The sequence below is a fragment of the Salmo salar genome, chromosome 07 (genome assembly GCF_965601325.2).
Source record: "Salmo salar chromosome 07, fSalSal1, whole genome shotgun sequence".
NCBI lineage: Eukaryota > Metazoa > Chordata > Actinopteri > Salmoniformes > Salmonidae > Salmo > Salmo salar.
The window spans coordinates 28,957,279-28,982,414 of record NC_138297.1 but is presented as its reverse complement, the minus strand read 5'-3'; the positions used below and the strand labels follow the sequence as shown (position 1 = coordinate 28,982,414).

Sequence of the window (25,136 nt, the reverse complement as noted above, 5' to 3'; positions counted from 1 at the left end):
GATTTCCATTTCCCGACTCCTTTTCCATTCTTCAGACACTGCCTCTTCCTCACTCTCTCCATGTCACTATTAACAGGAGAAAAAAAGGTCCTCAGTTCTGTACCCTGGTCAATCAGGAGATATAGGCCTATTTTCAGGAGTCGCATGTTTGTGTTTTGTGTTTTTTTCCTCCTCCTTGTCATAACTCGACCTAACGCCTTGTTACTAAATTTGACTGTTGCCGTCAAAAAAACGAATTGTAGTACTTTATATACGAAAATATGGTGTATGAAGAGAAAGATGTCAAAATGGCTTCTTTGCCCCATGCACCAGACTCAATCTTTTCAGCTCAATTAAGTAGCTAACCTCTCAGCGGGGCTCACTTGAAGGTTTTAGACCCTAGATTTGCATAGGGAGTGACGTGTCACATTTTCTGGCCTATCCAGACAAAGGAGCGATTTCCTGTGTCTGTGAAACTCTAATTCTAAATTCTGCCCTATGATTCAATCTTTGGAGAATTAGATAAGGTTTTTTAAAAGAGTTTAAATCTCTTGTTGTGCCTTTCTTACTCTCTCAATTGATTGTTATCAGTTGTTATTGATTATACGTACAACTCAATGTGATTGGCTCTTACATTATTTATTTACTTCTAGAATGTTTGTCACTCATTTTTTTCTCTCTCTCTCTCTCTCTCTCTCTCTCTCAGGATTCGATGATAGATTGTAAAACATATGGGCAGGCTAATTCACCTGTTTTTACTGTGTGTGCATGTGTGTGTCAATGTGTGCATGTGTGTGTCTCACTCTTTTTACGGCAAGGAGGGGTCATTACACATTACATTATACAAAGATACACCTGATCTAGCATGCTACAGCCAGCATGACAGCTCAGGGAAAACACATAGTTTGAGAGTGCGAGAGAGAGAAAGTAAGGGATAAGAGGTGAGAACACGTGGCAAGAAAGAGGAGTATCGAGAAAAGTAGGAAGAAGATAAACATCAAGACTGTAAGAAATGAAATAAAGGAAGTCTTGTCCATCTATGCCTCTAGTCCATCTCTTTCTCTTCCCCAGGATTAGGACTATTTGGTGAGTATGTTTTCCCTCTCTTTCTTCCTCCACCTCACTCCTGACTCTGGTCCTGTCAGTCAATGGGAATAGTCAGTAAAGTAAAGTTAACACTAACGAGCTATTACCGTACCCTCAGATACATTGGTAGTCCTGGGGCCTTATATATCTCCTATCAAGCAGTTCAGAATAGGAGTTGTGATTTAGGATACGTTTTACCTTTTACACTGAGTGTACAAAACATTAAGAAAACCTGCTCTTTACATGACAGACTGACCAGGTGAATCCAGGTGAAAGCTATGATACCTTATTGATGTCACTTCTTAATTCCACTTCAATCATTGTAGATGAAGGGGAAGAAATCGCTTAAAGAAGAATTTGTAAGCCTTGAGACAATTGAGACATGAATTGTGTATGTTTGCCATTCAGAGGGTGAATAGGCAAGACAAAATATGGGCTTGTGGAATGCTTTCGACACCTTGTAGAGTCCATGCCCCGACAAATTGAGGCTGTTCTGAGGGAAAAAGTGGGTGCCACTCAATATCAGGAAGGTATACCTAATGTTTTGTACACTCAGTGTAAGTAAATCTTAGTTCAAATGTTCTTGTCCTATCAAATAATAACTTAATTAATAAGCTGCACACAGCAAGTCAATACATGTCGAACATATTTACACTATTACTCAGTAAAAGAACACACCTTATAGTCTAGCACACACAAACACACCAAGCAAACCTCCTTGAACTTTCACAGTACTTTTTCTTGTAATTCTGCTTAATTACCTAATTGTTTGCTAAAAATAAAAGCAAATTAATAGTTGATAAAAAGCAAATTAGACAAATTTAGTAAGCGTTCTCAATGTGCGTCTAATAAGGGCATACTAACTCTGTGTTCCCTATTCTAAAGTTCGACCATATTTTTACTTGCAGAACATTTTTCCAGAAATGACCTCATTGGACAGAAAGGGGCACACCTCCCCTCATAAATGCCATTCAGCCATGATGTAAACAACTAAACTTCCATTTATAATTACATATATATGAATGTTGACTGTAAAAGAGTAGATTATGAATCGCAAAAGGGCAATCCTCCCCACACTCTTGAGCGAAGCATAAAATGTCTCCCTGATTTGTGTAGTTTGACGACATAAGTGGATTAATAGCTGTCATATAGCCACCATTCAAGTCTGATGTAAACAATTCATGTAAACAATTAGTTTCAGGCAAACATTACATGGTTTTGCTCAATTCACATTATACCGTTATATTCCATACAGCCGACATTCATATATAGAAGTATAAATCAAGTCTTTGTTGCTAATTGTTTAGATCAGATTTGGACTTGAATGCTGTATGGAATATGGTTGGGGGTGTGCCCCTTTCTGTCCAATTAGGTCATTTCTGAATAAAAAAAATCTGCAATTCTCCTGCATGTAAAATTATGGTCACACTTTAGAATAGGGAACACATATTGACGTAGTATGCCCTTATTAGTCCCACATTGAGAACGCTTACTAAGAGTCTGTTTCTTGTCTAACTTGCTTTTTATCAACTATTAATACATCGTTATTATAGTTATTGATTTGGTTATTAAGGATTGTCCAGTATTCCATGACTTATAATGTTTGAATTAGAAAACACTTAATTAAGGCCTAATATATGGCTAATAAGACATTATAAAGGCCTTATAAACTACTTATCTACCTATTTATACACTTCAAATTTGTGGTTAATGTGTATATCTTAAATTAAAGTGTTACCCACGGTTCTAATCTAGACAGTTGCAAGGAAAACACACAATATATTAGATTGTGATTGTTATGTTTTCTATGCAACCCCTTGGAGTTATTGTTGTGTTCGATTCGACTCATCTTAGATGTCCTATGGGAGCCACCGTACCTGGGAAAAACAGTGTTGTTATGCTAGCTCGAGAACTTGAGGATGTTAGAGTTGTAGCTTATAAACCTGAGGTTGTTTACAAAGAACAAAGTCTTGTTCTTTCAACACAACACTGATGTTATATTAGACCTACATTCTCAGACTATAGCCTTCTCTGGACCAAACACTAAGATATAAGATTCATCCAACATGGCTCCTTATTCCCATGGCACCTTATCCAAAGTTGTGCACTACATAGGGAATAGGGTGCCATTTCGAAAGCAGACATACTGATTTGAAACAGGCCTCGGAGGGAGGTAGAATGATTTCGCAAACAAACACTGTAGCTACAATATACTGTTTGCGTCACCACTCAAGTCTGGTCTAGCTGGTTAGGAATCAGTGTAGCGGAGAAGCCTGTTACAATTCCTCAACATTCCTACACATGTAGAAACTCCTTCCATTGTTTCAGCAAAAGCCTCTGACAAATAGGGGCACATACTTTTGGAACTTAGAGTACATACGTTTCGAGGGATTTTTCTCTGACGCTTTGAAATGTAATAAGGTGCATAAAAGACGTAGGCATCAAAATAAAAAGTTATTACTTCAAGAATTTGAAGTCCGGTAATGCAGAGCAGAAAGCATGTGTACGCACGCATGGACACGCACAGGCTCACATGCACGCACACACATTACGCACGCACACACATTATGCACGCACACACACTGTAATGGAGAACTGTAAAATGTATGGTCATTTTGGGTTATTATCAACAGTAAAATACTCAAACGTTTTACTGCAGCATACTATCAATAATGATGCATTGTGGGAAAATGTTGTGGGCGTGGCAAACAATTGCTGTATGGGGTGTACTATAATACACCCCACAGAATAAGGTATTGTACCGTATCTTTGGAGTACCAAATACCTTTTGACCACTAGTGGGTGCATAGTATTATTGTTTCTGGTGCATGAATATATATCGAGGCATGCCTTGTAAGAGGCTATATTTGTTGCACCCATGAGTGAGAATGCTGTACCACTCCTATGTGGTTATAGTGCCCCATGACTTTGTATAGGGGACAGATTTGAGTGGCAGTGAGACTTAAGCCCTGTTCACACAGGACTAGTATTACTAAAGAATGTTGGTTATTTAATTATTACCCCAGAATGTCCGTTATACCCACACTGGCACTGCAGATGGATATTACCACTAATACAGGACTATTAAAGGCCCAGTGCACTACTTTTGTGTGACATTTATTTTTTACAATATTTAAAAATATATATAATATATATATTTTTTTTTATTCAGGTTTTTCAGGGGGTGCTGCAGGACCCTCAGAACCCATACTTCCCGCGGCTGTCTCCTCCCATGTAAAAATGACTGCCATGGTAGATTCGGATGGGACTAAAATTACAGATGTGGTGCTTTGGTAAAACGAATCCCATCCGAATAGGGCTTTAAACCTTAAATGGTTGAGCATTAGGCCTCCCGAGTGGCTCAGTGGTCTAAGGCACGGCATCGCTGTGCCTCAAAAGATTATGGGTTCGAGTCCAGGCTCTGTCACAGTCGGCCACGACTGGGAAACCCATGGGGCGGTGCACAATTGGCCCAGCATCGTCCGGGTTAGGGGAGGGTTTGACCGTCAGGAATGTCCTTGTCCCATCGCGCACTAGCGACTCCTGTGGCAGGCCGGGTGCAGTGCAAGCTGACAAGGTCGCCAGGTGTACGGTGTTTTTCCTCCGACACAATGGTATGGCTGCCTTCCGGGTTAAGTGGGCATTGTGTCAAGAAGCAGTGCAGCTTGGTTGGGTTGTGTTTCGGAGGACGCACGGCTCTCGACCTTCACCTCTCCCGAGTCCGTACGGGAGTTTTTGCGATGAGACAAGACTGTAACTACCAATTGGACACCATGAAATTGTAGAGGAAAAGGGGTAAAATAATTATTTAAAATTATGGTTGAGCATTTTGTCATGTCCTTTTGGTCTGTTTTGCCATGTAGTTGCTGCCAGTTTGGAAGCCTTTGTTAAGGCCTCTAGAAGTGCAAGTGATATAAAACACCAAATATATATGTACACACTGTAATATGTAAACACTTTACCTAACAGCCTACCTGCTTGCACCAATCCCTTGTAATTACAGTAAAATACTGTGAAATACAAACCCCTCCGATGAATTTCATGCATACATCCATTCAGATTGAGATGGTTTGGTATGAGTTGGACCACAGAGTGAAGGAAATTCAGCCAACAAGTGCTCAGAATATGTAGGAACACCTTCAAGATTGTTGGAAAAGCATTCCAGGTGAAGCTGTTTGAGAGAAAGCCAAGAGTGTGCAAAGCTGTCAAGGCAAAGGGTGGCTACTTTAAAGAATTTCAAATATAACATATTTTTTTATGTTTAGCACTTTTTTTGGTTACTACATGATTCCATGTGTGTTATTTCATAGTTGTGATATCTATTATTCTACAATGTAAAAATTAAGAAAAACCCTTGAATGAGTAGTTGTGTCCAAACTTTTGACTGGTACTGTATATTTACACTACCGGTCAAAAGTTTTAGAACACCTACTCATTCAAGGGTTTTTCTTTATTTTTACTATTTTCTACATTTAGAATAATAGTGAAGACATCAAAACTATGAAACAACACATATGGAGTCATGTAGTAACCAAAAAAGTGTTAAACGAATAAAAATATATTTTGTATTTGAGATTCTTCAAATAGCAACTCTTTCTTTTGATGACAGCTTTGCACACTCTTAAGGTATTGAAGTTTTCACTATGTATACATTTGCAAGAAAATCCAAAAACCTGTTTTTGCTTTGTCATTGGGAACCACTGGCCTAAACTATACATGTTTGACTTGCAATTAGAACCGCCACAGTGTTCGTATGGATTATAGCACTGCACACTGTCCAATGCAAATAAGCGTGTGCGAGCGTGGCAAAATAAATGTACAGTACACATACATGTTATTGAATCATTGCACCCACACTGCTCGCGGGCGTCAGCGAGCGGTCTATGTGGCCAGGCGCTAAAATAGAAATCGGTTTTATTTGTGACGCTCAACGCGCTGCAAGTCCGGCCTCTTCTATCACCTCATTGGTTTTTAGGAGCATAGACCCACTTGGGTGATTGAAAGATGAACTTAGGTCCACATTCCAGTAGGTTGTAGTAATGCTGTAAAGTTGGTTGCCAACCGCGAATATTAAGTCCAAAATAAGAAGAATAAGCCTGAGGAATGAGGAGAAATGATGAGAAAGGAATTCGGTTTACCGTTTTACCTGTGGATTAATTGTCGGAGTAGAGGACCTTGTGCATTTCAGGTAAAACAACAACCCAATGTTTATAGTCCAGGACAAATTAGCTAGCAACAGCAAGCTAGCTAGCTAAATTGCCATACATGTTTAATGCTTTCGACCTGTCCCCTAATTAATATAATTGGTTCAGTGTTTGTTTTGATATTTCAACCTGCGTGTCCTGATCGCTTCTGGTCTGGGTGAACAAAATCAACGTGTGCGTGATGGCGGACGCGTCTGGTTTGGTCAGCATGTGAGCTTGTTTCAAATCCTATCAGACCTGGGTTCAAATGCTATTTGAAGTCTTTCAAGTACTTTGAGTGTTTTTTCTTGCCTGCCTGGAGTGCCAGGTGGGTGGGATTTGACTATTCTATTGAATTACTAAACCAGGCAAGCTCAATCAAGCACAGATAAAATATTTGAAATAATTTAAAATAGTATTTGAACGCCAAGTCTGTATCCTATCATCACATTTTAGTCATTTAGCAGACACTCTTCAGAACAATTTGGGTTCAGTGCCTTTGTTAAGGGCACATTGACATATTTCTCACCTAGTCGGCTCAGCTATTCAGCATTGCTGCTTATACAAGTTAATAAAACATGCCACACTGTTTTGAACTCAATAACCTTGTCCCTTGCAGGTCATCGCAATGGCCCACAACCAAAGCATTCCCCTTCGCCTCCCGTCCAACTTCTCCCTCCCCCAAATCATCCCTCCATCCCTCACAAACCCCTCCTCATCCCTCTATCCGTTCTCCTCCTCTACATCCCCCTCCCTGTTCCTGTCCACCTCCATCCACATCCTGAACACCACCAACACATCTGTTTCCGGGGAAAACAGAAGCATTGTGGGTAATACCACCTCCATGACAGTAGGGGCTCTCATCCTGTGTCTGGTCTTGCTGCTGGGCCTCCCCGGCAACCTCTTCATCATCTGGAGTATCCTGGCGCGTGCCCGCCGCCGCTCCGTCACCACCCTCCTCATCCTCAATCTAGCGGTGGCCGACGGCTCGCTCATGGCGCTCACGCCCTTCTTCGTGATCTACCTGGTCAAGAAGACCTGGATTTTCGGCAACATCATGTGCAAGGTGGGGGCTCTTTTTCTTGTTGATTGTTGATATAATGCCTCCATTCCAGGCTGACTACATTGCAGTCAGTGCTAGATATCACAAAGCCTGCATAGGTATTAAGCATATCTGCTAACCTCATCATATGATATACCAATCTGATGCCCGACTGTTCCGTCAATGACGTGGCAAGCAACCATTGCTTGATGCAATGCAATGACTGCAATGTAGTTGGCCTGGAGGTGACCAATGTCAATAGACCAGTGACATAATTTTATGCCAAAAGATGGACAAATTTCAAAACACATTTGATACTTAACACGCAGTGAGTACTTTACTTTTTCATTGAATCCTTATCCTTTTGAAATGCTAAGAATATTCTCTCTCTCTTCGTCTTCATCAGATACTCTTTTACTTGTGCCTAGCCAACATGTACGCCTCCATCCAACTGATCATGCTGATGAGCCTGCACAGGCTGGTGGCCGTGGTGTGGCCTAAGCGCGTCGCTGCACTTGCTGGACGGAAGGCGGTACTGCGCGGGGTGCTGGTACTGTGGACCATGGTGCTGGTCGCGTCCATCCCTGCGTTGCTGTTCAGGGACGAGCGGAAGACCGTGCACCTCAACGGGAAGAGCCGCGTAGTGTGTGAGTCGTTGCACAAGCAGCAGAGTCATGTGAGTGACGCTATTTACTGACTGACTGGCTTAATCCTCTTCATTCCTGGTGGTTCTAGCTTGTATGGCTCCCTGGGCGAACCCCCCCCCCCCCCAATAACTGTAATTTTTATTCCGACATTTGGAACAACACAAATAAATATTCATAACATTTAAAACTATATAAATATATATACAAAAATAACACTCATAACGATCGAAAAGAAGTAACAACGACAAATAGAAACAAATTGTAGTATATAAATATGAATAAAAAAGTAATCAAATTATTACACTATTACCCTATTGCTAACAAAAAACACACAAATAAAACTAAATTGCACAAATCCTATATCTCACAAATACACAAATAAAGAAGAGAACCTGAAGAGAACCTGATTATTACACTTCAAACAAGAAACACACAAAGAAAGAAACACACAAACTGAATTGCACAACTAATTGCAATTACTAATGACATTAATACTGTATAAAGTAAGAGTCGTGCTATTTGATACAGTCACCCGCAACCCCTACCTCGGGCTTCCAGTGGGGAGACCTGAGGTCAACCTACCCCGCCCCCTCCCAATCTCCTACTTCTGAGTGGGAGACCTTCCCAGGCATTAGCCTGCCTAGCTCACAAACTAGAATCAGGGCGCCCACAGGGCATCCCACATCATTGCCTTGACTTGCAAATGAGAGACAGAAAACCGAACGCGCAAATGTCACCATTCGGTGTATATATATATATATATATATATGTATATATATATATATATATATATATATATATATATATATATACTCGATTTTCTGTGTGGGTGCCCCTTGCTGCCCCCTGGCCGGCTGCACATGTCACCTATGCCTAAATCTGCCACTGACCATAGGGCTTGCATGTGAGTGATGGGAGAAAAGCATTTCATCAACAATTAAAGACTTGTATGTCAGTTGAGAGAAGAAGAAAGTACTTACTTTTCATGACGGCTTTCTATCACCGTAGCATCTGTAGTCAGATCATCCATTAAAACATTGTTAGGTATGGAGTATAAACGTTACATTGCTTTTGTGTATATAGCGTCACTGACACTAAAGAATCAAGCTGTCGATGAAGGTGATCTCTATGCTGATACAGGTGGTGCTCCAGTACATGTTGGAAACAGTGCTGGGATTTGTAGTTCCTTACGGGGTGATTATAGGCAGCTACATCTGCATCCTGCGGCGGATCAGGCAGACAAGGTTCATTGTTTTACTATCTTAATTTATTGATCTTGATCTTAATTACAATTTTCTCGATCTTCATTTCATATTTGTTTAGAATGTATTGTTTTTCCTCATCTTTCTCACTTTATTTTATGTTTGTTTGTTTGTTAAGCACTTTGAAATGCATTTTTGTAAGACGTGCTGTATAAATAACATTTGATTTGACCAGGTTCAGGAGGAGGATCCGCAGTGAGAATCTCATCCTGGCCATCGTGGTAACCTTCGGTGTCTTTTGGTTGCCCTACCATGTCATCAACATTGTGCAGGTATTGTGTGTTTGTGTGTGAGTTTTATAGCCAGGGCCTCACACTCCCTATTGGGGCTAAAACAATAGGTGTTGCTGTAACATGACTGTCTGTTATGGTGAAATATGTTCTCATAGATTAAATATGTCCTTACAGGTTGCTGCAGCCCTTTCTCCAAATGATTCAGCTCTAAAAGCAAGGTAGGCTTACTAAAAGGGCTTTCTAAATGACTGTGTCGTAACATCCTCATCCCCTTTTGTGTTTGTAGGGTCATAATAACCTTTCATTAATTTTATTATTATCAAATCCCAAACTCAATTTTCATTAAAAGAAAGAACAACCCTGTTTTCCCTCCCTCCCTCCCTCCCTCCCTCCCTCCCTCCCTCCCTCCCTCCCTCCCTCCCTCCCTCCCTCCCTCCCTCCCTCCCTCCCTCCCTCCCTCCCTCCCTCCCTCCCTCCCTCCCTCCCTCCCTCCCTCCCTCCCTCTAATGGTATTATCAACAGTAAAAAAAATCAGAATAATTTAACTGCAGCGTACTGTAAATGATGGAGCATTGTAGGATATTGCTGTTTTCAAATCAAATCCCATTTTATTGGTCACATACACATATTTAGCAGATGTTATTGTGGGTGTGTGAAATACTTGTGTTCCTAGCTCCAGCTGAGCAATAGTATCTAACAATTCACAACAATACACCAATCTAAAAGTATAATAATGGAATTAAGAAATATATAAATATTAGGACGAGCAATGGCATTGACTAAAAAACTGTAGAATAGAATACAGTTAATACATATGAGATGAGTAAAGCAGTATGTAACATTATTAAAGTGGCTAGTGTTCCATTATTAAAGTGGCCAGTGATTCCATGTCTATGTATATAGGCAGCAGCCTCTAAGGTGCAGGGTTGAGTAGCCAGGTGGTAGCCGGCAAGTGATGGCTATTTAACAGTCTGATGCCCTTCAGATAGATGCTGTGTTTCAGTCTCTTGGTCCCAGCTTTGATGCACCTGTACTGACCTCGCCTTCTGGATGATAGTGGGGTGAACAGGCCGTGGCTCTGGTGGTTGATGTCCTTGATGATCATTTTTGCCTTCCTGTGACACCGGGTGCTGTAGGTGTCCTGGAGGGCAGGCAGTGTGCCCCTGGTGATGCTTTGGGCAGACCACACCACCCTCTGGAGAGCCCTGTGGTTGCGGGAGGTGCAGTTGTGTACCAGGCAGTGATACAGCCCGAAAGGATGCTCTCAATTGTGCATCTGTAAAAGTGTCTGAGGGTCTTAGGGGCCAAGACAAATTTCTTCAGCCTCCTGAGGATGAAGAGGCGCTGTTGCACCTTCTTCACCACACTATCTGTGTGGGTGGACCATTTCAGATTGTCAGTGATGTGTACACCGAGGAACTTGAAACCTTCCACCTTCTCCACTGCGGTCCCGTCGATGTGGATTGGGTCATGCTCCCTCTGCTGTTTCCTTTGATGATTAAGTTGGAGGCTTACTTGGCCACGCAGTCATGGATGAACAACGGAGTACCGGCGGGGGCTGAGCATGCACCATTGTGGGAGCCCTGTGTCGAGGATCAGCGAAGTGGAGGTGCTGTTTCCTACCTTCAGCACCTGGGGGCGGCCTGTCAGGACGTCCAGGACCCAGTTGCACAGGGTGGGGCTCAGACCCAGGGCCCCGAGTTTAATGATGAGCTTGGAGGGTACTATGATGTTGAAGGCTGAGCTGTAGCCAATGAACAGCATTCTGACGTAGGTATTCCTCTTGTCCAGATGGGATAGGGTAGTGTGCAGTGTGACGGTGATTGCATCGTCTGTGGTTCTATTGGGACGGTAAGCAAATTGAAGTGGGTCTAGGGTGTCAGGTAAGGTAGAGGTGATATGATCCTTAATTAGTCTCTCAAAACACTTCATGATGACAGGAGTTCTACGGGGCGATAGTCATTTAGTTCAGTTACCTTTGCTTTCTTGGGTACAGGAACAATGGTGGACATCTTGAAGCCTGGGATAAGGAAAGGTTGAATATGTCCGTAAACAATCCAGCCAGCTGGTCTGCGCATGCTCTGAGGACGTGGCTAGAGATGTTGTCTGGGCTGGCAGCCTTGCGAGGGTTAACACGCTTAAAATGTCTTACTCACGTCGGCCACGGAGAATGAGAGTGCACAGTCCTTGGGAGTGGGCTGCGTCGGTGGCACTGTGTTATCCTCAAAGGGGGCGAAGAAGGTGTTTAGCTTGTTTGAGTTTTCACCCTAATCTATTGCACCTGATTCTAATAATTAGCTGGTTGATACACTGAATTAGGTTAGTTACAACTGGGGTTGGACTGAAAACCTACAGGAAGGTAGCTCTCCAGGAACCGGGTTAGAGAGCCCTGCTGTAGACCCTGCCACATATGTCTCATGTCTGAGCCGTTGAATTGCGACTCCACTTTGTGACTCCACATTGTCTCTGTACTGATGTTTTGCCTGTTTGATTGCCTTATGGAGGGAATAACTACACTGTTTGTATTCGACCACATTCCCAGTTACCTTGCCATGGTTAAATGCGGTGGTTCACGCTTTCAGTTTTGCGTGAATGCTGCCATCTATCCACGCTTTCTGGTTTGGGTAGGTTTTAATAGTCACCATGGGAACAACATCTCCTATACACTTCCTGATGAACTCAGTGACATTGTCCGTGTTAACGTCAATGTTATTCTCAGAGGTTACCCGGAACGTATGCGTGATCAAAACAATCTTGAAGCATGGATTCCGATTGGTCAGACCAGTGTTGAATAGACCTTACCGCGCGTACTTTCTGTTTGAGTTTCTGGAGGAGCAAAATGGAGTTGTGATCTGATTTGCCAAAGGGAGGGCCTTGTAGGCATCTTGAAAAGGTGAGTAGCAGAGGTCTAGTGTTTTCCCTAAGCGAGTCCTACAGTCAATATGTTGATAGAACTTTGCACATTTGCTTTGTTAAAATTCCCAGCTACAGTAAATGCGGCCTCAGGATATGTGGTTTGCAGTTTGCATAAAGTCCAGTGTAGTTCCTTTAGGGCAGTCGTGGTATCGGCTTGAGGGGGAACATACACGGCTGTGACAATAACCGAAGAGAATTCTCTTGGGAGGCAATATGGTCGGCATTTGATTGTGAGGTATTCTAGGTTGGGTGAACAAAAATACTTGAGTTTCTGTGTTATCTCAATCACACCATGAGTAGTTAATCATGAAACATACACCCCTGCCTTTCTTCTTCCTGGAGAGTTCTTTATTCTTGTGTGCGTGATGGACTAAGAACCCAGCTGGCTATATGGACGGGGACAGTATATCCCAACAGAGCCATGATTCTGTGAAACAGAGTATGTTACAGTCCTTGACAGTCCCTGATGTCTATCTGTTAGGTGGTCCTCGCCTTAAGCCCGTCTACTTCATTGTTCAGAGTCTGAACATTAGCGAGTAATATACTCCGAATGGTACTGTCATTCCACCTGACAGAATACAGTTCCGTACCATATTTTTGGAGCCCTAAAAACCTTTTGAACGGTAGTGGTTGCATGGTGTATTGTTGTTTCTGGCTCATTAACATATTTTGAGGCGTGCCTTTATAAGAGGCTATATTTTTTGCACCTGTGAGGGAGAATGCTCTACAAATTTAACTCTTATGTCGTTATAGTTCCCCATCAATTTAAAATGTACAGAGGACAGATTGGAGTGGCAGAAAGTCTTAAACATTAAATCAGGGGTGTCAAACTCATTCCATGTAGGGTCTAGTGTCTGCAGGTTTTTCCTTTCAATTAAGATGTAGACAACCAGGTGAGCGGAGTTCTTTACTAATTAGTGACCTTAATTCAAGGAGACACGTTGAGATGAACAGTGCGAAAAGTGCAAATAAATCCCAGAACAACAGCAAAGGACCTTGTGAAGATGCTGGAGGAAACAGGTACAAAAGTATCTATATCCACAGTAAAACGAGTCCTATATCGACATAACCTAAAAGGCCGCTCAGCAAGGAAGAAGCCACTGCTCCAAAACCGCTATAAAAAAGCCAGACTACAGTTTACAACTGCACATGGGGACAAAGATTGTACTTTTTGGAGAAATGTCCTCAGGTCTGATGAAACAAAAGTAGAACTGTTTGGCCATAATGACCATCGTTATGTTTGGAGGAGAAAGGGGGAGGCTTGCAAGCCGAAGAACACCATCCCAACCGTGAAGCATGGGGGTAGCAGCATCATGTTGTGGGGGTGCTTTGCCGCAGGAGGGACTGGTGCACTTCACAAAATAGATGGCATCATGAGGAAAGAAAATTATGTGGATATATTGAAGCAACATCTCAAGACATCAGTCAGGAAGTTAAAGCTTGGTCGCAAATGAGTCTTCCAAATGGACAATGACCCCAAGCATACTTCCAAAGTTGTGGCAAAATGGCTTAAAGACAACAAAGTCAAGGTATTGGCGTGGCCATCCCAAAGCCCTGACCTCAATCCCATAGAACGTTTGTGGGCAGAACTGAAAAAGCGTGTGTGAGCAAGGAAAGGCCTACAAACCTGACTCAGTTACACCAGCTATGTCAGGAAGAATGGGCCAAAATTCACCCAACTTATTGTGGGAAGCTTGTGGAAGGCTACCCAAAACATTTGAACCAAGTTAAACAATTTAAGGGCAATGCTACCAAATACTAATATACTGTTCTCTCTGCTAATGCAAGGCTAGCGGTACCGATGCACCAGCAGGACCCTTAACAGCTTCTACTCCCGAGCCATAAGACTGCTAAATAGTTAGTCTATGTAGCTATTTGGTTAACTATTTAACTATCTGCATTTACCCTTTTTGCACTAACCTTTTTGACTCATTACGTACGCTGCTGCTACTGTTTACTATCTGTCACTTTAATCCTAGTTATATGTACATACAGTATTGACCTCAATTACAATGTACCCCTTCACATTGACTCGGTATTGGTACCCCATGTATATAGCCAAGTTATCGTTAGTCTTTATTTCTCTCTGCATTGTTGGAAAGGGCCCGTAAGTAATCATTTCACTGTTAGTCTACACCTGTTGTTTACAAAGCATGTGACTGATCAAATTTGTTTTGAAAAGAAAAACATAATTTTGCTTGCCACCGAGTTGGCTGTAAGTTACTGTCAAATTCATGGCAACCCGTTTACAGTCCTCCGTATCTCTCTCCCCCCCCGTATCTCCCTCCCTCCATTCCTCTCACTCCCTCCCCAAGGCTTGACTCTATTTGGCAGACCAGCCGTGCGGTCACCTCAGCCCTGGCCTTCATCAGCAGCTGTGCCAACCCTGTCCTCTACACTTTTGTTGGCAAGTCCTACATCAGGCGGGACGGCTTTGCCTTCATGGCCCGCTTGTTCGAGGGCACGGCGCAGGACTCTGGGACAAGGAAGAGCCGACAGAACAGCCAGAATAGCCGAGAGAGAGACGGGGATGCCAAGGAGGTCGGACTGAAGGAAAAGGAGGGAGACGTAGAGTCGACAACCAGCTCCAATGTCATGAGTCCCATCTGTGTGAAACCTGATAAGAATGGCAAGCCGGGCCCGATTCCGACTTAGGAAATGATGCCTTTCTTTTGCATACCTTTCCTACACATTTCTCAGTAGTTGGTATTCACACTTACCTTATGAAGGTGAGTAACGGGCTTCGCTAGAGTGGTTCCCTTACCTGCGCTGAAGATATGTCATTCACCTGCTGAAAACCCCTCTCACTTACTGGCCAACAGATTTTCTCGTAGAGTTTTCATTCAATAGGGTTTTCAGTACATTTATTTAGCCATCCCTTTAAATATGGTGTACCTTTTAGTTTGAATTTTGTTAACAGACTCAATACAATATATTGAGAGAATCGGTTCAGAATATTAGGAATCAATTAAAGAAAGCCATCTAAATATATATATGCATACTCATCTCAGTTTCAGCACCAATTGGTAGATTTTAAAATACTCTGATCTTTTAGATTATTTAGGGTTTGGAAATTATTTGTGAATCATAAAAAAAGGTTTGGAGGAAGAACATGGCTTTGATTCATTCAGAAAATTGCCACGTTCAGATCTTTAACTCATGGTAATTTTGGATGATTAGTGAACAAAGAATTATAATAGGGAGAATAGTGTGCAATAGTAGGCTATACTCTCATCTATTGCCTGCACTAACCATGGAACTGTGTGATGACACATCCAAGTATTGCACCATGCGTTGTGTTCAAACTGTTACGTTTGGTCTGTGCTCCTCTCCATAACGATTGAATTAGCTATGTCTTTAAAAAAAAAATATATATATATATATATACTGCTCAAAAAATAAAGGGAACACTAAAATAACACATCCTAGATCTGAATGAATGAAATAATCTTATTAAATACTTTTTTCTTTACATAGTTGAATGTGCTGACAACAAAATCACACAAAAATAATCAATGGAAATCCAATTTATCAACCCATGGAGGTCTGGATTTGGAGTCACACTCAAAATTAAAGTGGAAAACCACACTACAGGTTGATCCAACTTTGATGTAATGTCCTTAAAACAAGTCAAAATGAGGCTCAGTAGTGTGTGTGGCCTCCACGTGCCTGTATGACCTCCCTACAATGCCTGGGCATGCTCCTGATGAGGTGGCGCATGGTCTAAAGCATCCGCCAACTCCTGGACAGTATGTGGTGCAACGTGGCGTTGGTGGATGGAGCGAGACATGATGTCCCAGATGTGCTCAATTGGATTCAGGTCTGGGGAACGGGCGGGCCAGTCCATAGCATCAATGCCTTCCTCTTGCAGGAACTGCTGACACACTCCTGCCACATGAGGTCTAGCATTGTCTTGCATTAGGAGGAACCCAGGGCCAACCGCACCAGCATATGGCCTCACAAGTGGTCTGAGGATCTCATCTCGGTCCTAATGGCAGTCAGGCTACCTCTGGCGAGCACATGGAGGGCTGTGCGGCCCCCCAAATAAATGCCACCCCACACCATGACTGACCCACCGCCAAACCGGTCATGCTGGAGGATGTTGCAGGCAGCAGAATGTTCTCCATGGCGTCTCCAGACTCTGTCACGTCTGTCACATGTGCTCAGTATGAACCTGCTTCATCTGTGAAGAGCACAGGGCGCCAGTGGCGAATTTGCCAATCTTGGTGTTCTCTGGCAAATGCCAAACGTCCTGCACGGTGTTGGGCTGTAAGCACAACCCCCACCTGTGGACGTTGGGCCCTCATACCACCCTCATGGCGTCTGTTTCTGACCGTTTGAGCAGACACATGCACATTTGTGGCCTGCTGGAGGTCATTTTGCAGGGCTCTGGCAGTGCTCTTCCTGCTCCTCCTTGCACAAAGGCGGAGGTAGCGGTCCTGCTGCTGGGTTGTTGCCCTCCTACGACCTCCTCCACGTCTCCTGATGTACTGGCCTGTCTCCTGGTAGCGCCTCCATGCTCTGGACACTACGCTGACAGACACAGCAAACCTTCTTGCCACAGCTCGCATTGATGTGTCATCCTGGATGAGCTGCACTACCTGAGCCACTTGTGTGGGTTGTAGACTCCGTCTCATGCTACCACTAGAGTAAAAGCACCGCCAGCATTCAAAAGTGACCAAAACATCAGCCAGGAAGCATAGCAACTGAGAAGTGGTCTGTGGTCCCCACCTGCAGAACCACTCCTTTATTGGGGGATGTTTTGCTAATTGCCTATAATTTCCACCTGTTGTCTATTCCATTTGCACAACAGCATGTGAAATGTATTGTCAATCAGTGTTGCTTCCTAAGTGGACAGTTTGATTTCACAGAAGTGTGATTGACTTGGAGTTACATTGTGTTGTTTAAGTGTTCCCTTTATTTTTTTGAGCAGTGTATATAAACTGTTACTAATGATCCTCACCAACAACCACATGCCCGTGATGGCGTTTACAGAGGAAGCAAATGAAGGTTAACGAAATAATGTAATTAAATGGAACGATAATGTAGACTATACCAACTGAAGGGAACTAACAGTAAATTGGCAGTTGAATATGTGCTGTTATTAGGCCTACTGACGATTTGATGCTGATAGTGGCTAATATTTAACATGATAGAAATAGGAAACAGAGAAGGATCTTGCCCATCCCAGCAAGGTAAGGCCGTACAATTTAAATTCTGCCTAATGGCACAGCATTTCATAAACGTCACTGTGGGAAAGTTGATATGCTTCAGTTTTCTACCATTTGACTGGTTTCACATATGCCTCCAGCAATTATAAGATAAAATATATCTAAAACGAGTGTCATTTATATGTACAATTCCCTTATCCAAAGGGATTACTCATTTACCTAGCTCTTCCCAATAGCTCTTATCAAGTTGTAAATTAGACAAAAATTAAGTAGATGCTTTTTCCACTTTTTTCCTTATTCATGGTTTCCTCACGCTAAAGGTGTTGGAATTATTACCTTCATTTATTCGGTCTCCACCCCAAATTAATAGCAGGTGAATAGCACGCTATTCTCATGCTTAAGTTCAAGGTCAGAATACGCATAGAGAGAAAAGTGCATAAAAAAGCAATTACATTCCATTTACACATGCCTTTCCTATGCATGCCTTTCCTATGCATGCCTTTCCTATGCATGCCTTTCCTATGCACTTTTCTGTATTTGGCATTCAGACTTATTTAGACGTGTAAAGCGCTCTGCAGGTGTGGCTACCTTGCACACTCAAATTGCATTCAACTGCTGAAAACTCTCCCTTATGCTGGGCAACAGATTTTCTCTTGGAGTTTTCATTCAATGGGGTTTTCCTATAGCTCTGGTCTCCAATTTTCATCTTTGCAAATTATGAGAGCACACAATTAGAATTCTGAATAACTGCATGGCTATTTATATCTTATTTCACTGTACAATACAGTACATGTCATGTAACAGACTGCTCTATATGATTTTCAGTTTGCTTCCATATGGCTGGGTTCACATAAGGAAATCATAAGGGTTCATAAGGAAAAATTATCTGAAACAATTACTATGTGTATTTACAATCCCCTTCTCAAAACGGATTACTTTTTTACCTAGCTCTTATCAATAGATATTATGAAGTTGTAAATTACAGTGCATGGAGAAACGATGTTATTTCTATTGGAACAAATTAAGTAGATGCTTTTTCCACTTTGAACCGGTAGGTTCGCTAGACCTTATTCATGATTTCCTCACGTAAAGTTGGTGGAATTATTAGGGAATTAAGTCAAGGTCAGAATACGATGTATCTGTAGACACTCCTCCGCCACACCTTCATTTATTCGGTCTCCACCTCGAACGAATAGTAGATGAATAGCATACTATTCTCATGCTTAAGTTCAAGGTTAGAATACGCATAGAGAGGAAAACACATAAAAAAGGAATAAAGTTCTATTTACACGCGCTTAACTCTGGTCGGAAACTGGGTCATAGTGACTGGAAGATGAATGAGTTGGATGCTATTGCAGAAGCTGTTTTGGAGGGAATGTAGTTTCCTGTAGTTCGCATAGTTGGCCACTAGATGTGCAAGTCATGTTTCCTAATGGTTCATGACGGACTTACCGACTGACCGAACTATATCTCTGTTTTTAGAGGTGGTGATTCAAGCTCAGTGGGTGGTGGAGTGAATTTAGTCAATTGTCTTTACAGTATGCTTTGTCTGTCTGACCTTCTCACCTTCTCTCCATTTGTGTGTGTGTGTGTGTGTTTGTGTGTGTGTGTGTGTGTGTGTGTGTGTGTGTGTGTGTGTGCGTGTGTGATTTACTGCTGTAAGTACAGTACAATACCAAACTGTTACAGAGTAAAAAGAGCACTGTATAATGTAAAGTGTTACCAATATTTGTCTAATTGTTTACCGTGTTTATTTGATCAAAAGCATTGACATGTTGTGTTTGTGTGCCAGTGCAAGAAAATTAAAACACTTTTCTCAGAGAAGATATGGCTGTCGTTGACTGATTAGGAAACTCTTAGAGGTGAGATCGACATTCACAACAAGACAGCTATCAGAAGAGTCATGACCGGCTGGCAAGCAATAGCATGTAGGACCTTCACAATCAGTCCAGTCATTTCTTTGCCTTCAGGAAATTAGTTTCCCTCCTCCTCCTCCTTCTTTTTTCCTGGAACTATTGTCATCTCTTTTTCTTGTTCTGCCTCCTCGTCCTCCTTCTCCACCTCACTTTTCCCTGGAACCATTGTCATCTCTTCTACCTCTCCCTCTGGTTTCCCACCTCCCCAGTCCTCCTTCTCTTTCTCTCTACCTCTACCATCATGCTTTGCTCTCACGCTGGGCATGTCCATGTTGGAGGCCGTCCCCTCAAGCAGCTGTGCCACACCCCGCACACCCCTGGAGGAGGAGCCATAGATTGTGAGGGAGGAGCCAGAGCAGGAGCCGGCCATGGCATAGAGCAGAGGATTGACAGCACTGCTGAGGTAAGCTACAGCTATGACCACTGTCCTAGCTCTCAGACAGAACCCCAGCAAATCCCTGGAAGACCTGGAGAGAACGGCCCCCACCTGAAACAAGGAATCATAAGTTTCATTATGAACTTGAACTATGTCTACAAACAGTAGATTTGTGTTTTAATGCCATTTTTATCCCCAATTTCGATCTTGTCTCATCGCTGCAACTCCCCAACGGGCTCTGGAGGCAAAGGTCGAGTCATGATTCCTCCGAAACATGACCCGCCAAACTGTGCTTCTTAATAACACTGGCACGCTTAAACCGGAAGCCAGCCGCACCAATGTGTCAGAGAAACACTGTTCACCTGACGACTGAGGTCAGCCTGCATGCGCCCGCCACAAGGAGTCGCTAGAGCGCGATGAGCTAAGTAAAGCCCCGCCAGCCAAACCCTCTTCTAACCCTGATGATGCTGGGCCAATTGTGCGCCGCCCTATGGGACTCCCGATCACGGCCGGTTGTGATACAGCCCGGGATCGAACCCGGGTCTGTAGTGATGCCTTAGACCGCTGTGCCACTCGGGAGGCCTCCAATGGTGACTTTAAAACAGTTACAGAGTTTAATGGCTGTGATACGATAAAACTGAGGATGGATCAACAACATTGTAGTTACTCAACAATTCTAACCTGATTGACAAAATGAAAAGAAGGAGCCTGTACAAAATATTCCAAAACATGCATCCTGTTTGCAACAAGGCACTAAAGTAATACAGTGAAAAATGTGGCAAAGCAATTAGCGTTTTGTCCTGAATAAAAAGTGTCAAATTTGGGACAAATCAAATACGACATATTACTGAGTACCACTCTTTGCATCATGTTATGGATATGCTTGTAATCATTAAGGACCGGGGAGTTTTTCAGTATATATATAATCGGTGCCAAAGGTGCTTGTGCAAAGTATTGACTCCAGTGTGAATGCTTATATAGATATTTCTGTGTTTCATTTTCAATAAATTTGCTAAACATTTCTGAAAGCATTTTTTCACTTTGTCATAATGGGTTATTGCGAGTCGATGGGTTATTATAATTTTTTTCAATCCATTTTGAATTCAGGCTGTAAAACAACTAAACGTGGAATAAGTCAAGGGGTATGGATACTATTTGAAGGCATTGTGTGTATGTACTGTATATACAGTGCGTTGAAAAAGTATCCATACCCCTTGACTTATTCCATGTTTAGTTGTTTTACAGCCTGAATTCAAAATGTGTTAAATAAAAAATGTTCCTCATCAATCTACACACAATACCCCATAATGACAAAGCGAAAACAGTTTTTAATTTTTAATTTTGCTAATTTATTACAAGTAAATAAAAACAGATACTTTATTTACATAAGTATTCAAGACCCTTTGTAATATATATGCCCACTTGCAGGATGTTGACCAGGTGGTACGGAGCCCACAAGAGGGCGAAAGTCACAACTATCAGTGTGATGAGGCGGTTGGTCTTCCTGTAGGAGCGGTGGTGCCAGTGGGTACGGCTGGACGCTAAGGTATGAGCGATGCGTAAGTAGCAGAACGTCATGATGCTGAAGGGGACCAGGAACGCAGTAACTGTCTCTAGGGAATAGTGGAACACCTGGTAGAGAGGACGGGACCAGAAACGATTTGATTTCATTATTAAAGTGTCTTCAGGATGCCAATCCCACATGGGGTTACGTTTTAGTAAGAGTGTAATTACATATTTGATCTACTTAAATTGCAGTTCTTGTCTGTTACAAATAAATGCATCAAAAGCAATGTTGACAGATTGATCAATTGTTTTAGCTATATCCACATCTATTTAAAATAAATAAGCATATAGAATAAAATAAATATACAATATGTTTTATGGAAAACGGATGAAACAATATGAAATAATGTGGTGTACAGTACTAATATACTGTACAACACTAAAATAACAAGATGTATGAAGGAATATTCTGTCAGTAAAGTCACCTGGTGGGCGTGCCCGGGGTGATGTGTGGTACACTCCCCCTTTCGGACCTGGCGATACACAAGCTGAGGAGTGGGCAGCACCATAGCCAGCGCCCACACCACACCCATGATAGGAAAGAGCCTCGACTTCGTCCGGACGTGCTGGGACTGGAAGGGGCGTAGCACGCCAAGGTGTCGGTCGACGGCCATCAAGGTAATCAATAGGATGCTGAGGTACATGCTGATGCCACAGACGTAATGCAGGAGCTTACACATTATCTCTCCAAACTCCCAGACTCCGACCTTGAAGAGCTGGTGAATGAAGAAGGGTGCGGAGAGCAGCACGAGTGCGTCAGCGGCCGCTAGCTGGAGGATGAAGAGGGACGTGATGGAACGGCGACTCAGGCTGAATAGTATGGTCCAAACCACTAGGAGGTTTCCGGGGAGACCCATGGTCATAGCAACCAGGAGAAAGGAGATTCCAACAGAATAAGGGATGGACAGGTTGGGAGTGGATGAGTTGGTAAAGAAGTAGGTGGTGGTATTCCATGCTGTGGATTCCATCCTGAGAGTCGGAATCGAGAAAGAGAGGGAGAGCGAGAGCGAGACAGACAGACAGAGAGAGACGTAAAACAAGTGGTGAGGAAATAGATGATTTTATCATCGAGAAAGAGGAAGTTACTTGATTCGTTGTTTAGCAACCCTGTGTCACAGATTATTGTGAAATGTATTTGTGTGCAGTACATTTTGTAGTGAATTTCAATCACAGATAAAGACAGTAGGTTACTTAAGACAGAAAGGAAAGGAGGTTGGTCGGGGAGGATGGGTGGGCATATAACATGAAAGTTTAGCAATCCGAAGGTTACGGGATTGAATCTCAACATAGACAAATTTTACATCTGAGCTAATTAGCACCTTTGCAACTATTTTGCAAACCCTTCCACTAACCCAAACCTTAACCCTTTAACCTAACCTTAACCATTTAACTACTTAGCTATCATGTTACCTGTCCCTAACCTTAACCCCCAAACTTAACACTAACTTTAACCCCTAACCGTAACCTTAACCCCTAACATAGCTAACGTTAGCCACCTAGCTAGCCTAGCTAACAAATTGGAATTTGTGTAATGTACTCATGCGTTGTGAAAAAGAAAATAGTGTAATACACATGAAATGTGTTGTGATGAAAATCATGTAACACATGAAAAAGTAGAGTTTTTCATGTACCTGTCATGAGTTTCGAATAAGTAATTTGTGTCTATTTCACAATAAGCTGTGATAGTGTGTTTGCATACACTTTATACAAAATAACATCAAAATGAATCAACATGCATAAAGAATCATATCAGCGACACACAATCCATGCTGTTCAAAACCTTAACACTTAAAAGTCCATTTTAAGGATTCTAAAAATTCAAGATATAATTCATAAAAATGCTTCAAATAATGAAATACCTCTTCTGCCCCTCATTCATGTGTAATATTTATTGGGCATATTTGGCCTCAGGTTGTAACCTGTCATATTGAAACCTGTTCTCACAGTTCCACAGTATCACACACTTACAGCTAACAGGCCACTGCATGCATGGAAGTATCTGATGAGTCAAACAGCAACCAGATAATATATATATATATATATATATATATACAAAATACTCTGTCTTGTAGTCTCTCCTTCTCGCTCTGACTCTCTCTTGTGCCTCTCTTTTCTCTCTCACTCTGTCTCTCGCATGCTGTCACAGATACATGGTGGTCAGAGAAAAAGGGGAAGATGTTGGGCAAAACAGTGTCTTGATCTTAAATGATCAGCTGCCTCAAAAGTGGTGTGCTATGGAGGATATGACGTCATTTGAGAAATAGAGTTCTCATATATTGGCTACATTTACAAATTCACACAGCATCAACATCCTGTAAATATTTAACTCTACTTCAGTTCTAGTTCAACCAAATAGACAGCACATAGACTTCAATCATCAACTGTTTGTATATAATCTGTTGCCTGATCACCACCCAACATGCTATTTCCTCCCTAAAACTTGAATGTGTGTGTGATGCATCAGTAATCAGCTCATAGGGAAAAAGGAGAGGACTGTCAGAAATATTACATGATAATGGAGGGAGATGATTTTTAAAAACTTTTTTGGCACCATTTAGCTATTTGTCATACATACAGTTGAAGTCGGAAATTTACATACACCTCAGCCAAATACATTTAAACAAATTTTTTTCACAATTCCTGACATTTCATCCTAATAGAAATTCCCTGTCTTAGGTCAGTTAGGATCACCACTTTATTTTAAGAATGTGAAATGTCAGAACAATAGTAGAGAGAATGATTTATTTCAGCTTTTATTTCTTTCATCACATTCCCAGTGGGTCAGAAATGTACATACACTCAATTAGTATTTGGTAGCATTGCCTTTAAATTGTGTAACTTGGGTCAAACGTTTCGGGTAGCCTTCCACAAGCTTCCCACAATAAGTTGTTGTAATTTTGGCCCATTCCTCCTGACAGAGCTGGTGTAACTGAGTCAGGTTTGTAGGCCTCTCCTTGCTCACACACGCTTTTTCAGTTCTGCCCACAAACGTTCTATGGGATTGAGGTCAGGGCTTTGGGATGGCCACTCCAATACCTTGACTTTGTTGTCTTTAAGCCATTTTGCCACAACTTTGGAAGTATGCTTAGGGTCATTGTCCATTTGGAAGACTCATTTGCGACCAAGCTTTAACTTCCTGACTGATGTCTTGAGATGTTGCTTCAATATATTCACATCATTTTCCATCCTCATGATGCCATCTATTTTGTGAAGTGCACCAGTCCCACCTGTGGCAAAGCACCCCCACAACATGATGCTGCTACCCCCATGCTTCACGGTTGGGATGGTGTTCTTCAGCTTGCAAGCCTCCCCCTTTCTCCTCCAAACATAACGATGGTCATTATGGGCAAACAGTTCTACTTTTGTTTCATCAGACCAGAGGACATTTCTCCAAAAAGTACGATCTTTGTCCCCATGTTCAGTTGCAAACCGTAGTCTGGCTTTTTTATAGCGGTTTTGGAGCAGTGGCTTCTTCCTTGCTGAGCGGCCTTTTAGGTTATGTCGATATAGGACTTGTTTTACTGTGGATATAGATACTTTTGTACCTGTTTCCTCCAGCATCTTCACAAGGTCCTTTGCTGTTGTTCTGGGATTGATTTGCACTTTTCGCACCAAGGTATGTCCATCTCTAGGAGACAGAAGGCGTCTCCTTCCTGAGTGGTATGATGGCTGCGTGGTCCCATGGTGTTTATACTTGTGTACTATTGTTTGTACAGATGAACGTGGTACCTTCAGGCGTTTGGAAATTGCTCCCAAGGA

The 25,136-nt window shown here is 42.3% G+C and overlaps 2 protein-coding genes across 2 annotated transcripts; one reads left to right on the top strand and one right to left on the bottom strand.

The window, feature by feature from the left end:
* The first annotated feature begins 724 nt into the window (after positions 1-724).
* On the top strand, positions 725-19,343 carry LOC106608998 (leukotriene B4 receptor 2). Its single transcript, XM_014207317.3, has 7 exons — positions 725-1,065; positions 6,868-7,314; positions 7,697-7,966; positions 9,078-9,181; positions 9,375-9,471; positions 9,607-9,650; positions 14,664-19,343. Exons 2-7 carry the CDS (start codon positions 6,877-6,879, stop codon positions 15,001-15,003), a joined length of 1,293 nt encoding a protein of 430 aa, XP_014062792.1. The 5' UTR covers positions 725-1,065; positions 6,868-6,876; the 3' UTR covers positions 15,004-19,343.
* On the bottom strand, positions 19,248-22,513 carry LOC106608999 (leukotriene B4 receptor 1). Its single transcript, XM_014207318.3, has 3 exons — positions 21,803-22,513; positions 21,234-21,443; positions 19,248-19,922 (listed from the first exon to the last, which is right to left on the bottom strand). Exons 1-3 carry the CDS (start codon positions 22,343-22,345, stop codon positions 19,494-19,496), a joined length of 1,182 nt encoding a protein of 393 aa, XP_014062793.1. The 5' UTR covers positions 22,346-22,513; the 3' UTR covers positions 19,248-19,493.
* Between the last annotated feature and the right edge of the window lie 2,623 nt (positions 22,514-25,136).

Excerpts from the sequence above, each read along its gene's own strand:
- LOC106608998 (XM_014207317.3), top strand. The coding sequence starts at position 6,877 with ATGGCCCACAACCAAAGCATTCCCCTTCGCCTCCCGTCCAACTTCTCC. Across the intron at positions 9,182-9,374 it reads CGGCGGATCAGGCAGACAAG|GTTCAGGAGGAGGATCCGCA; the intron begins GTTCATTGTTTT and ends TGATTTGACCAG. Across the intron at positions 9,651-14,663 it reads GATTCAGCTCTAAAAGCAAG|GCTTGACTCTATTTGGCAGA; the intron begins GTAGGCTTACTA and ends TCCCTCCCCAAG.
- LOC106608999 (XM_014207318.3), bottom strand. The coding sequence starts at position 22,345 with ATGGAATCCACAGCATGGAATACCACCACCTACTTCTTTACCAACTCA. Across the intron at positions 21,444-21,802 it reads ACCCCGGGCACGCCCACCAG|GTGTTCCACTATTCCCTAGA; the intron begins GTGACTTTACTG and ends CCTCTCTACCAG. Across the intron at positions 19,923-21,233 it reads ACCTGGTCAACATCCTGCAA|GTGGGGGCCGTTCTCTCCAG; the intron begins GTGGGCATATAT and ends TCCTTGTTTCAG.